Genomic DNA, 14,848 nt, shown 5'->3' with positions numbered 1-14,848 from the left:
GGCTAGCATTATCGTGACAGTAAAACCTGGCAGAGACGCAACAAAAAAAGAAAACTTCAGTCCAATATTCTTTATGAACATGGATGCAAAACTCCTCAACAAAATACTAGCAAACCAAAAAGCTAATCCATCACGATCAAGTAGACTTTATTGCTGGGATGCAAGTTCAACATATGTAAATCAATAAATGTGATTTAGCAAATAAACAGAACTAAAAACAAAAACCACATGATTATCTCAATAGCTGCAGAAAAGGCTTTCAATAAAATTAACATCCCTTCGTATTTAAACACCCTCAACAAACTAGGCATTGAAGAAACATACCTGAAAATAAGAGCCATCTATGACAAACCCACAGTCATCATCATAACGAACGGGCAAAAGCTAGAAGCACTTCTCTTGAAAACTAGAACAAGACAAGGATGTCCTCTCTCACCACTCCTATTCAACACAATATTGGATGTCCTAGCCAGAGCAATCAGTCAAGAGAAAGAAATAAACGGCATCCAAATAGGAGAAGAGGAGGTCAAACTATCCCTGTTTGCAAACAGTATGTTTCTATAGCTAGAAAACCCCACGGCCTCTGCATAAAATCTCCTTGATCTGATAAACAACTTCAACAAAGTTTCAGGATACAAAATAAATGGACAAAAATTCGTGGGTTTTTTATTATTTTTTAATTTTTTTATAGAGATGAGGTCCCGCTATGTTGCCCAGGCTGGTTTCGAACTCCTGGGCTCAAAGGATCTGCCTGCTTTGGCCTCCCAAAGTGCTGGGATGACAGGCTTAAGCCAACATACCCAGCCAAATCAGTGGTATTTCTATTCACTAACAATATCCAACCTGAGAGCCAAATCAAGAATGGAATTCCATTCACAATAGCCACACACACACAAAATAAAATACCTAGGAATACAGATAACTAGGAAAGTGAAAGATCTCTATGATGAGAATTACAAAACAATGCTCAAAAAAATCAGAGATGACACGAACAAATGAAAAAAAATTCCATGCTCATGGATAGGAAGAATTAATATTATAAAAATGGCCATACTGCCCCAAAGCAATTTATAGATTCAATGCTATTCCTATCAAATTATTAATGACATTCTTCACAGAATTGAAATAAAACTATTTTAAAATGCATATGGAACCAAAAAGAGCCCAAATAACCAAGGCAATCCTAAGTAAAAAGAACAAAGCCAGAAGCATCATATTACCTGACTCCAAACTATACTACAAGTCTACAGTATCCAAAACGACATGATACTGGTACAAAAACAGACCCAAAGAACAATGGAACAGAATACAGAGCCCAGAAATAATGGTGCACACCTTCAACCATCTGATCTTCAATAGCATCAACAAAAACAACCAATGAAGAAAATACTTCCTATTCAATAAATTGTGCCAAAGTAACTGGTTAGGCATATGCAGAAGATTGAAACTCGACCCCTTCCTTACACCAAATACTAAAATCCACTCGACCGATTAGATAAATGTGCAACCTAAAAGTATAAAAACCATAGAAGATAAGCTTAAAAATACCATTCTGAACACAGCAACTGGCAAAGATTTCATGATGAAGATGCCAAAGCAATTGCAATAAAAACAAGAAGTGGGCCGTGCGCGGTGGCTCACGCCTGTAATCCCAGCACTTTGGGAGGCCCAGGCGGGCAGATCACGAGGTCAGGAGATCGAGACCATCATGGCTAACACGGTGAAACCCCATCTCTACTAAAAGAAAATACAAAAAATTAGCCCCGCCTGGTGGCGGTCGCCTGTAGTCCCAGCTACTCGGGAGGCTGAGGCAGGAGAATGGGGTGAACCCGGAAGGCGGAGCTTGCAGTGAGCCGAGATCCTGCCACTGCACTCCAGCCTGGGCAACAGAGTGAGACTCTCAAAAACAAACAAAAAAAAGTGACAAATGGGACCTGATTAAACGAAAGACCTTCTGCACAGCAAAAGAAACTATCCACAGAGTAAACAGACAAACTACAAAATGGGAGAAAATGTTTGCAAACAATGCATCTGACAAAGGTCTAATATCCAGCATCTATAAGGAACTTAAATCTACAAGCAAAAACAACCCCATTAAAAAGTGGGCAAAGGACATAAACAGACACTTTTTAAAAGACAACATACACGCAGCCAACGAGCATATGAAAAACTACTCAACATCACTAATCATTAGAGAAATGCAAATCAAAACCACAATGAGATACTATCTCACACCAGTTAGAATGGCAGTTATTATTAATAAAAAGTCAAAAAATAGCAGATCCTGGGAAGATTGTGGAGGAAAGGGAATGCACATACCCTGCTGGTAGGAATGTAATTAGTTCAGCCATTACGGACAGCAGTGTGGCAATTCCTCAAAGAACTTGAAACAGAATTACCATTCAACTCAGCAATCCCATTTGGGTATATATCCAAAGGAATATAAATAATTCTACCATAAAAACCCATGCATGCATATGTTTACTGCAGCTTACTATTTACAATAGCAAAGACATGGAATCAACCTAAATGCCCATCACTGGTAGACTGGGTAAAGAATATGTTATAATATATACAACATGGAATGCTACACATTCATTAAAAAAAGAACAAGATCATATTATTTGAAGCAACGTCATATATTTTCTTTAAAAAAATAAAAAGGAATGAGATCATTCTGTTTGCAGGAACATGGACGGCGCTGGAGGCAATTATCCTTTTTTTTGGAGGCAGAGTCTCACTCTATACCCCAGGCTGGAGTGCGATCTCAGCTCACTGCAATGGAGGCAATTATCCTAAGCAAACTGACACAGGAACAGAAAAGCAAATACTGCATATTCTGACTTATAAGGGGAAGCTAAACAACAAGAACACATGGACACAAAGAGGGGAACAACAGCCACCAGGTCCTACTTGACAGTGGAGGGTGGGAGAAGGGAGGGAACCAAAAAACTACCTATTGGGTACTATGCTCATTACCTAGACGATGAAATAATCTGTACACCAAACCATATGTCATGCAGTTTACCTACATAACAAGCCTGCACATGTACCTTTGAATCTAAAATAAAAGTTAAAGAAAGAAAATGTAATAGAATGCTCAGAAACATTAACTAAAAAAGGCAGGAAGAATAAAAACTACAATAACAGAGCTGGAACTAGCTGAAATGGTATCATCTGAACCATATCAATAATTGCATTCCAGGTAATTAGACTACACACTTCAACTTTTTGGAATGTTCAAAAATTATAACTGAGTTAAAAAGAAAGACCCACCTATATACTAGAGACATATCTGTCACAAGAGACATATTTGACTGTAAAGACACAACAATTTTTAAAGTAAAAATACAGAAAAAAAGATGTGCCATGCAAAATTAAAGCATTAGAAAGTAGGTGAAAGCAGAAGTCTTTCTAGTTAGATTAATTGCAGACAAGAAAGGCTTAAAGTAATCAAAGGGGCAAAATGATACATTTATATTGATGAAAAGACAATTCATCTGGAAAACAAAATTATTTTCAGTATATACGCAACCACTAACAGAGCTTCAAAATACATGAAGCAAAAAGTGAAAGAACTAAAAGGAGAAAGAGAAAAAAAACTACAATCCTAAACATCTTTAACATTCATTTCTCAATAATGAATAAGACAAATAGAAAGCTCAATGAGGTTATAGAAGATGTGTGTTATTCGTGTTAGAAGAACAACTTTGAAATTTATAAAACAATACAGATGCTTTGCAAGAACGTATGAAGCATTTAAGATAAACCATATGTTGATTCATAAAACTGGTCTCAGTAAATCCCAAAGGATTGGAATCAAACAAAATAGTTATCTAGCTACAACTGATATGATTTAGAAAGCAATAACAGTAAGATAACAAGAGAAGCTCAATTATTTTAAAATTAAGTAACACATTTATAAATAATCCATAAAGAGTAATTTCAGAGAAAAATGGAAAAGATTTCCATTTGAATAATGGAAACAACATATTATAAATCTTGGGCTGCAGCAGAAGCATTATTTAGGGTGGCCTTTATAGTGTAAATATTCATATTCAAATGAAAGAAAGGTTTAAAATCAATAATCTTGTCTCCACCATAAAGATTTTTTTAAAAGAGTAAGTGAAACACAAAGTAGGTACAGGGAAGGAGATAAGCCTAAGGGCAGAATCTGATGAATTAGAAAGCAAACAATAGTGAAAACCAACAAGCCACAATTTTCTCTTTTGAAATAAGTAATAATATCAATGCCCAGATAGAGTGATCATGGAAAAAAGACAAAATACAAATTATTAATAGCAGCAATAAAAGAAATGATAGCACTACACAATCTCTAGACAGTAAATAGAGAATAAGGAGTATCGTAGATAACTTTACACCAATAAATTTGATAATAAGTGCAACTGTCACTTCTATAAATTCTATTTCCCTTGACAAAATAGAATTTACCAAAATGAACACAAGGAGAAATAGAAAAATCTGAATAATCCTTTATCTCTAACAAATTTGGATTTGTAACAACAAACCTTCCCACAAAGAAAACTCTAGGACCAAATGGCTTCACTGGTGAATTCTAATAAACATGTAAAAGGTAAATATAATATTATACGAGCTTTCAGAAAACAGATGAGGAGGAAATGCTTCCCAACTCATCGTATGCACACTTCACTTCTAATCAACTTTCTCCCAAAAGTTTTATGTATAACAAAGTTAAATAAAATTTTGTAGGAGGCCATTGACTTGGATGAGGTTCCTGCACTAAAGCCTAAAAGACTAACTCAACAGAGTTTAACTACAGTAGCTACCCTTTCATTCACTGTAGGAGGCGCTGTAACCAATTGATCAATTACGCTGTAACCAATTACATTAGCTTACACTGCACTTCCCTTTCCTATAAATGTTGGCAGATTATGTTATTGGTTGGCAGTCTCTGAACCTGCTCTGGTTAAGAGGGCTGACTGATTGAAGAATTGTTTTTTTGTTTGTTTGTTTGTTTGTTTTTAAGTTTTTCCATTTATTCAGATGTTAATTTATATTCTTCCATTTTGATATTATCATTTATGTCACATAGGTTCCGAACTTTCTTATCCGCATTTTTTTGTTATTATTATTATACTTCAAGAATTGTTTTTCTCTGTTTTGTTTTGCTTTTCTCAAATAAACTCAGTTAAACTTGAACTTGTCTTTTTTTTTTCCAGTTAACAGTAATAAGCCAAGAAAGTAAAATAAAAGGTATTATAAAAATTAGATTAGGGGAAATCAAACTGTCTTTATTCCCAGATGACATACTCACATACAAAATAATTTTTTGAAAAAATTTTAGAATTGTGATGTGAATTTCAAAATTGTGATCAGTATTGCTGGGTACAACTTTAAATTTTCAAAAGTATATCATTTGCTAGTAAAATGAATAAAAGTGACATTTAGAAAATATCAGTTGTAATACTACCAAAAAACAAAATGCCTGGAAATAAATTTAGCAAAATATGTGCCAAACCTCTGCCCTACGTACTGAAAATGCAGAGAGAAACTCATGATGATCCAATTGAATTGAGGGGTATGCCATGTTTCTGGATTAGAAAACTCAAATATTATTAAAATTCTATTTTTCCTATATTTATAGAATAAATTATACTGCAACCAAAATCCCACTAGATTTATTTTCAGAAATTTACATTGCACCCTTACAATTTATGTGGAAAATTCAAGAACCAGGAGCCAGATCTAACCAAAATAATAATAATAATTTGGATCAAAATTCAACAGTATTTTTGGTTAGTTGTTTTTGTCTAAGAACTTGTAAATGCTCCAAATTCATAAAAATATTTTCTGTATTCTTCTAGAAGGTTTTAACTTTTATATTTATGCCTATAACATATCTCAAATTAATATTTAGATATGACATGAGATATGAATTGTGGCTCATTAAATTTCCACATACATATCCAATTGTTCCAGTATGGTTTGTGGAAAAGATTGGGTGTTTCATATTAAAAGTGAATGCACTTGTAAGGAGTTCTCAATACTTATATTTGCAAAGGACTATAATCCTGAATATATAAAGAACTATTACAATTCAATATATTTTTTAAAAAATCACCATCCAAATAATAATGGTCAAAAGACTCAAATCCTTCAAAAAAAGAAAACATATAAATGGTCAATAAGCATATAAATATATGTTTAGCTCCATCATTTACCAGGGGAATGCAAATTAAAAGAATAATGAGATACCACTGCACCCACTAGAATTCTCTTCCTTAAATATATATCAGAAATAATTTCCGCTCTTTTCCTTGGTGCCTTGGAGGCGTTCAGCTGCTTCAAGATGAAGCTGAACATCTCCTTCCCAGCCACTGGCTGCCAGAAACTCATTGAAGTGGACGATGAACGCAAACTTCGTACTTTTTATGAGAAGCATATGGCCACAGAAGTTGCTGCTGACGCTCTGGGTGCAGAATGGAAGGGTTATGTGGTCCGAATCAGTGGTGGGAACGATAAACAAGGTTTCCCCATGAAGCAGGGTGTCTTGACCCATGGCCGTGTCCGCCTGCTACTGAGTAAGGGGCATTCCTGTTACAGACCAAGGAGAACTGGAGAAACAAAGAGAAAATCAGTTCGTGGTTGCATTGTGGATGCAAATTTGAGCGTTCTCAACTTGGTTATTGTAAAAAAAAAAGGAGAGAAGGATATTCCTGGACTGACTGATACTACAGTGCCTCGCCGCCTGGGCCCCAAAAGAGCTAGCAGAATCCGCAAACTTTTCAATCTCTCTAAAGAAGATGATGTCCGCCAGTATGTTGTAAGAAAGCCCTTAAATAAAGAAGGTAAGAAACCTAGGACCAAAGCACCCAAGATTCAGCGTCTTGTTACTCCACGTGTCCTGCAGCACACACGGCGGCGTATTGCTCTGAAGAAGCAGCGTACTAAGAAAAAATAAAGAAGAGGCTGCAGAATATGCTCAACTTTTGGCCAAGAGAATGAAGGAGGCTAAGGAGAAGCGCCAGGAACAAATTGCAAAGAGACGCAGACTTTCCTGTCTGCGAGCTTCTACTTCTAAGTCTGAATCCAGTCAGAAATAAGATTTTTTGAGTAACAAATAAATAAGATCAGACTGGGAAAAAAAAAAAATAATAATAATAATAATAATAATCTCCACATCCAGAAATTGTAATATATCTTACAATTGATGTTTCCTTACAATTAAAATTGACATTTAAAAAAATCTTAGTGGCACATAAAGTAAGTTTGTATATTTTACTAAGTGTCATCTTAGACTTGTTGGAATATTGCTTTATTATAAGTCATTCTTTCCTTACTTTTCCTTTTTCCGAATCACACTGTCCTATTGAGTTTCTCACAACATCCAATAGAATATAGAGTCTTCTGTTCCCAATTCTGCCTCCCTTGTTCTTAACAGCTCTCTGACAACCAGCCCACATGTCTTAACATGACAGAATGTTCTAACTTATTATTTTATTAATCATGTTATAATCCCAGCTTCAAAATGGTTGGACATGTCTTAAAAGCAAAAAGAAATTTAATTGCATATTCTAAAGCAACGAAAAGAGTATAATTGGATTGTTTGCAATACAAAGGATAAATGCCTGAGGGGATGGATATCCCCTTTTACATGATGAGTTTATTATGCATTGCATGCCTGTATCAAAACACCTCATGTACCCCATAAATATATATAGCTACTATGAACCCACAAAATTAAAAAGGAAAAATAATTATCACAAAGATTAATACAGAAAAAGTAATTTGGAAAAACAATGAATGACAGAGACAACATTGATCAATTACCCATAGCCCTGATTCTGCTAATTCAGCATTCAGTATGCCTTCCTTAAAAAATGGTAAATCCCTAAGTATCAATGGCTGCTCAAGTGGACTTTTTAAATGACTGGCAATAATTAATAAGTCTCCTTTCAATCTCATTTCACATGAAAGAGTGGGTGGAAGCCCTGCCAGTTTGTACATTTCCGTAGTGTGCGTATCAAAAACCTTTCACACCTTCAGAAATGCTGACAAACACCCATCTTGTTTTCTTTTATATAGACTCCTCCTCTCTCCACCTCCTCCGTTCTATGCTTCTGTAATTGATTCATCATTTCAGCACCCAATTGAAGAGCTATAAACTAATGAAAGCTAAGCTTAAAATAATTAGTTAAAACCTAAACATATTCCTGTTGACAATGTAACTAAGCTTCAAGTACTCCCTCTTATACAAGTGTTGGCAAAATATTCCACCCAGAATTACATTTATGAACAGTGCAGGATAAAGTGACAGATTAGCAATATAATGGAGAAGGGGTCAGGGATGCTTGTGGACCTTTGCTCACATAGTTAAGATTCTGGAAATAACAGGAGAGAGTATATTCCTCAGACATAAACACATACAGTGTGTTTGAAAACACATGAAGAATAAAACTACTTAAAAATCGTTGCATGTCAAAGAAAATGTATAAACCTGGACTCATGAAATGAAATCATTGCTTCTGACTTACTGAATTTTGTGCTTCCTAGAAACTTTTCATAAGAGATGTCATTTAATTGACATTCCTTTAAGTCCACTCTACCCTATGTGAATTTAACTCTTCTCCTCCAAATTTAGAGTGGACCAGCAGGAATATAAGTTTGTATACCCTCAGAAAATGGCTTGCAAAAGGAGAAAAACCTGTTTGTCCATAGAATATGAATTTTCCAGGCTTTGCTGACATGGAGAAATCAGTAAGATCACATATATATTCTAAAAACATGTAAACTCTATAGTGATTTCTGTGTGCTACACATTTATCTAGGTATTTTACAAATGTTTAATCCTATGAGATAGGTATTGCTGTTATCCACATTTTACCAGTGAGAAAACTGATCTATGAACGATATAATTGATTTATGGCTGGATGACAAAAGTTTTAACCTTTTTCTCTGGGGTACGTGGACATCTGGCTTTGAGTCTTGGCCAAGATAGGGGCAGTGGGCTTTGTGATGTTTTATTTAAAATCAAACTTGAGTTGCAATTTCTAAAAGCAGTTTTTCCCTGGTGCTTTGCAGCTGGCCAAATGAGTTAAGCTGGCTTAGCTTAAAACCCTAGTGGAAACTTCTGTTTTGAGTTCTCCCAAAGCCAAGATTCTACACACAAGGCTTGGTGATTTAACCTGAGGAGACGGCAGTGGGAGCTTGTTCCTGGATGTCTCTTGGACCTCAGTGCTTGCCTGCACTCCTCTTGCTGCACTATATCATTTTCCTTTAAGTAAAAGCTTTACAGAAATATGACCTGTGAGTCCTTTCAAATATCTGATCTTGGGGAATCTTTACATGAGGCACAAAAGTTAGTAACTGACCCAATTTAACAGGCTAGTTAATGATAGAACTGGGTTTTGAACTTAGGCAATCTGTTTCCAGAATCTCTGGTTTCCAGAACAACTGGCACAATGCTATGCCACTTGTCACTAACATTGGCTACCCACATTAAAGTAGAGTAAGGACCTTGGTGGACTTCCACCTCTGCCATTTCTCACGTGTTCACAAATACTGGGGAGCCCTTAGAAGTGTTTCATCTAAGCTTGGAGTTTGTCCTCTAAGGTTCTTCTATACCAGACTCTTTGTCAGTGTCACAGAGGTTGACAGAGTTCTAAAATATCCACTAAGATTTCTCAATTCCCTGGGCTGCAAGACCTGCATGATCTCTTGGCTGTATATAGTGTCTTTCTCTGTGATCAGGTTACATTATACATATGGCGCAGCTGACTTCAACACTGTGAGGTGATCCCGGTGGGCCTGACTTAATCAGGTAAGCCTTAGAAACAGAGTTTTTACAGATGGAGGCAGTAGGGGTCTCAAAGAGGGACAAAGCAACAAGAAGAGAATAACTTTGGACCCTTATTCGTCTGGAGATTTTTCAGAGAAAACTACATTAACAAACTTTACTAGCTTGCCTTTATCTGCCATTTATCTGCCTTCTTCCAAGTTGCTACCACTAGAGACTCAAAATTATTTTGACTTAATTCTCTAAAAAGTTACTATTTTTTCATTGAAGATGCTGAATAAATTAAAATTAAAGGCCACCTCTTGGAGAACTACTCATTCCCTGGATGGCTCCCACATGTATGTGAAATAGACATGTTCGTAAACTTCTGTTTGTTTTTCTCTTGCTAATCTATCTTTTGTTACAGGGGTCCATTCCCACTAAGCACCTACGGAGGTTATTGCTCCTCTATACCCTCCTGGACTTCTCACCTGCAGAACTGTGAGCTAGTAAATGAGTGTTCTGTTAAACTGCTAAGGGCGTGGCGACTTATGCAACACAGAAAACTCATGCAGTCTCTAACCCATAGTCACTTGGAGAACTTCCTCCCTGAGAATGCTATTTTGTGCTCACTGTGGCATCTCCTGGAGCCACACAGCTGCAGAGCACCCAAAGGGGTAAACCAGGCTGGCTTCCTACAGTCATCCCTGGGGCAGAGTCTCACTGGACTCTTCACAGAAATGAGAAATGAGAGAACCTTCTCATCACAAGTCTATGAATTCCTCTGTCACCAGGGCCTCAGAACTACTGTCTATGCCAAGCATCAGCCAGGCTCCCAGAGAAAGCAGCCCTGGCAACCTTAAGTTTTAGCTCTGTCATTCCACAAGGCTCAGACCTTAGTCCCAAACCTGGCTAAAGACTTGAGAGCCTATCGTCTTCTACTTCCTCTTCTCTCCTCTCCCTCACCTGGCCATAGCCTCACAGCCAGAGACCCAGTCCCTAGATGGTTATGGAACTATCTGAGTAAGACAGTGCTATGAACTACATGTCTGTACTCATCCAAAATGTACATGTTGAATTCCTAATGCGATGACATTTGGAAGTGGGCCCTTACGTTTCCATGAGGTTTTAAGGGTAGAGCCCCATGGTGGGATAAGCGCCCTTAACTGGAAGAAGAGACCAGAGCTTGTTCTCTGTCTTCCATGAGAAGATATAGCAACAAATCATCTGCCAACCAGGAGGAAGACCTTCACCAGGAACCAAACCAACCAGTACCTTGATCTTAGACTTCCTAGCTTCCAGAACTCTAAGGAATAAACATGTCATTGAAGTCACCCATTCTATGGTATTCTATTACAGCAGCCTGAACTACGATAAAGAATCTCTCTCTTGAGGATCAGAAAAAATAATTATTGGATACTATGCTTAGTACCTGGGTGATGAAATGGTCTGTACACCAAACCCCCATGACAGAAGCTTACCTATAATAACAGATCTGCACATGTAGCCCTGAACCTAAAGTAAAAGTTTTTTTAAAAGGAAAAAAAAATATTCTATAAGCCTTAGGCACTGTGTTTTCTATGCCTATTGGATAAGTCAGCTCTGATTTCTGAGTGTTGGGATTAACTGCTTTTTAGGTCCTTTTTCCCTATCTGCATTTTCTAAATTTTCAATACCTAAGATTATTTTGTTATAATGAAAAGCTATTTGAATAAGGAAATTGGTAAGCATAAATACATTGCCTAGTTTATGCAATGCCAACACACAAAATTGAGAGCAAATGCATCCTCTAGGGTCAATACTGTATGGCAACTTTAAAGTTTCTCATTGGGTACAGTGCCATTTCCCTGTCACTGCCAGCTAGACTATCAGATGGCCTCCTGCTATAACCGACCAGCAAGACAAAACATCTGGTTTACAGAACAAAGCAGCTCTCTGGCTTACCAGAAAGAATAGGTCCATATCCAATTCTTCACATACAAAGATGACACCCCCAACCCACACTGGTGGATGTGCACTGGGACCTCAAATGCTTTCCACACTCTCTGTCTAGGGGGGCCCAGCCTTTAGAACCATACAAACAAGTAAAACTCAACATAAAAGAATTGCACACTATCCTAGTACTATAGATTTATAGTAAGTCTTGAATCTTCTGATGTACATTTTCCAGATTTTCTTCTTCAAGATTGTCTTTACTCTTCTTGCCCCTTCGTATTTCCATGCATTTCGGAAATTAGCCTGTCAGTTTCTAAAGTAAGTAAATAAATAATGCTAGTACTTTGAAAAGAATTGCACTGAATCTGAAGATTACTTTGGAGAGAATTGACATCTCTGCAAGTCTTAAGTCTTCCAATCCATGAATGTGGTCTAGCCCTCGATTTATTTAGATTTTAATCTCTTTCAATAATAATATGCCATTTTCCATGAAGAGGTCTTACATGTTTTATTAGATTTATTGCTAGATATATGCTGATTTTAAGCTGTTGTAATTGGCAAACATTAAATACATTAATTGAGGGTGAAAAAAAAAGAACCTCACTTTTTTTATCGTCAGGCTGCTGAAGGAATCAGATGAAGGAGTAGGGAGTCAACTACTAACTTGAGGAAAGACAGGGACCAGACAGCACGCTCATTTAGATCCCTGGACCCAGTCATCTAGATAAGAGCCAATACATTTCTTTGCTCAGTTCTCTTTGAGTTGGGTTTTTGTCACGTACACTGAGAAAGTTCTGACCAAAAAGCATGGCTCTTTTGTATAGATTTCTGCTGGCCTCCTTATCCAATCTCAGCTTCCCTTCAGTCATAACTGCCCTCCCTTAAGTGCCCCCATCCCATTTTGACTTTCTGAAAGTGTTGGTTCACTAATGGGACATTATTTTTAGCATCTCATGCAAGTCCCTGCTGACTGCTTGCTTTATGGCTGACAGAGCTTTTTTCTTTTTTTCCTTACTATATATTTTTTAATGCTCAGCAGTCATTCATATATAATCTCTCCATTATCCCAAATATCAAGCAGATAAAAGTTTCCCAATGCCTTTAATTAAACTTCATGAACTACTTTTTAAAGCACTTTAACCACCCACCACAGTCAAATATTTTATGACCTTTCCGGGGCAAGAAGTGCGAGAGAAAGGAAGATGTAGAGGTGTCGTAAACAAACAATCGCCCTTGGCACTCGATTCTGGGAGATGAGACTGTCAAGGGAGAAATAGTACATATAAAAGTAAAAAATGATCCTGATATTGGTGCAAGAGTATTTGTGTTGAACTTATATTGGAGATTTGGAAAAGTTCTATGAAAGGCCTTCAATGGGGAAGAAATGCCACTATGTCCAAGAAGTTAACTCTGCAGATGTGCTTTTTGCATTAAAAGAGAATTCCTGCTTATTGGGTGACTCTGAGAAAGTTGCTAAAGAATCTTAATTCCATTGAAACTTCATCCATTGAAGCAAAGTTGAAAGTACACCATAGGTGTGCATTAGTATTATAAAACTCAAGATAGAATATAATAAGGATAATTCTCATCTCCCCATCTTCATATAGCCTCATTTATTGAACGCTTAATAAGTGACAGACATGGGGACAAACACTTTACATTTAAATCACACACAAATCTGAGAGAGTGGGTAATATTAATAGCCTCATTTTGCAAGTTTCATGGCAACATTAGAGCAAGTTAAGGCACTAATCACAGTTAGCTAGTCTGTGCCTAAGTCATTTAACCTAAGTTTCTGACTCTGCAAACCTTTTGGGGAGAGGAGATAAGAACTTTCACATTTAAAATGTATAGATGCAATACAGTTGTTTCCTAACTCAAACCCTTCCCTTCTACACATACCTGCATACATACTCACATACACATACGCACACACCTACATGCAGATCCACACGTACGAATGTGCGCACACAGACTTTCCTGCCACCAGGGCTCTGATTTTGTTTATCTTCATCTTTTGTGTTCTAAGAAAGTGACCCCAGCCAGAACTTCAAGGATACGCATTGGTTCATTTGAACCAATCCTGCTAATTTTATCCCCCTTCCTTGATTGGCTTGAGAAGTCATCTATGACTCAACTCTATTAAATGAGATACAGTGAAAGTCCACTGTCAGAGCTTCTTGGAAATGTTTCTTAGCTCTTAAAAAAGAGAAAGAGAGATGCAAGGGAGAAGCAGGCCCTTCCTTCTGCTTCTGAACAATGATGTTTCTTCAAGAGCTACGACAGCCATTGTGTGACCATGAGGGAAGTGAGACGGCATGCCAAGGATGACACAGCAGAAAGTCAGAAAGGAGCTGGCTTCCTGAGAGCCACCACTAAGCCTCTGAGCCAGACAAGCTTGGTGCTGCTGCAACTTCGGATTGTTTGAAAAAATAAATTTCTTTATTCATTGTAAATTGGGTCTGGTGTGGCTTATAGTCAGAGACTTCTAAAGACATCCCCGATATCTCATCGCATCATTGTGAGAACTCCAGTACATGAAATACTCATTGATTTACATTCTTTCCCTCCTGCTCACTTTTGACTATTTCTAGCCTGTAGGTACCATTGGCTTGTTATTCACTAAAATCATTTTTTCACCTAAAAAAACTAAAAGAACACAATAATCTCAATGAACCTGATGATTAGATTATGTTTTTGTTCTTTTGTTTTGAGACAGAGTCTCTCTCTGTCGCCCAGGCTGGAATGCAATGGTGCCATCTTGGCTCACTGCAACCTCCGCCTTCCAGGTTCAAGCAATTCTCTTGCCTTAGACTCCCAAGTAGCTGGGATTACCGGTGTGTACCACCATGCCCAGCTAACTTTTGTATTTTTAGTAGAGACAGGGTTTCACCACGTTGGCCAGGCCAGTCTCGAACTCCTGACCTCAAGTGATCCACCTGCCTTGGCCTCCCAAAATGTTGGAATTACAGGCATGAGGCACCTCGCCCGGCTGAGATTATGTTACATAAGATGGCAGCACCCATTTTGCTGGATTTCTTCATTCTCATTCTGGCCTTGAGAAAGCACATAGCCATGGCACAGAATCCCATATGACAAGAAACTATGAGAGGCCTCAAGGCGCTCACAGTGACCTCCAGATGACAACCAACAAGA

General features: G+C 37.4%; 1 protein-coding gene across 1 annotated transcript; it reads left to right on the top strand.

Annotated features, from left to right (window-relative positions):
- The first annotated feature begins 6,296 nt into the window (after positions 1-6,296).
- On the top strand, positions 6,297-7,131 carry LOC746839 (small ribosomal subunit protein eS6-like). Its single transcript, XM_054674428.2, is given in 2 exon segments — positions 6,297-6,934; positions 6,936-7,131. Coding segments are annotated over 2 exon segments (753 nt in total). The 5' UTR covers positions 6,297-6,331; the 3' UTR covers positions 7,086-7,131.
- The last annotated feature ends 7,717 nt before the right edge of the window (positions 7,132-14,848 follow it).

Source organism: Pan troglodytes, chromosome 21, assembly GCF_028858775.2.
Source record: "Pan troglodytes isolate AG18354 chromosome 21, NHGRI_mPanTro3-v2.0_pri, whole genome shotgun sequence".
Lineage (NCBI taxonomy): Eukaryota > Metazoa > Chordata > Mammalia > Primates > Hominidae > Pan > Pan troglodytes.
This window is presented reverse-complemented; position numbering and strand designations above follow the sequence as displayed.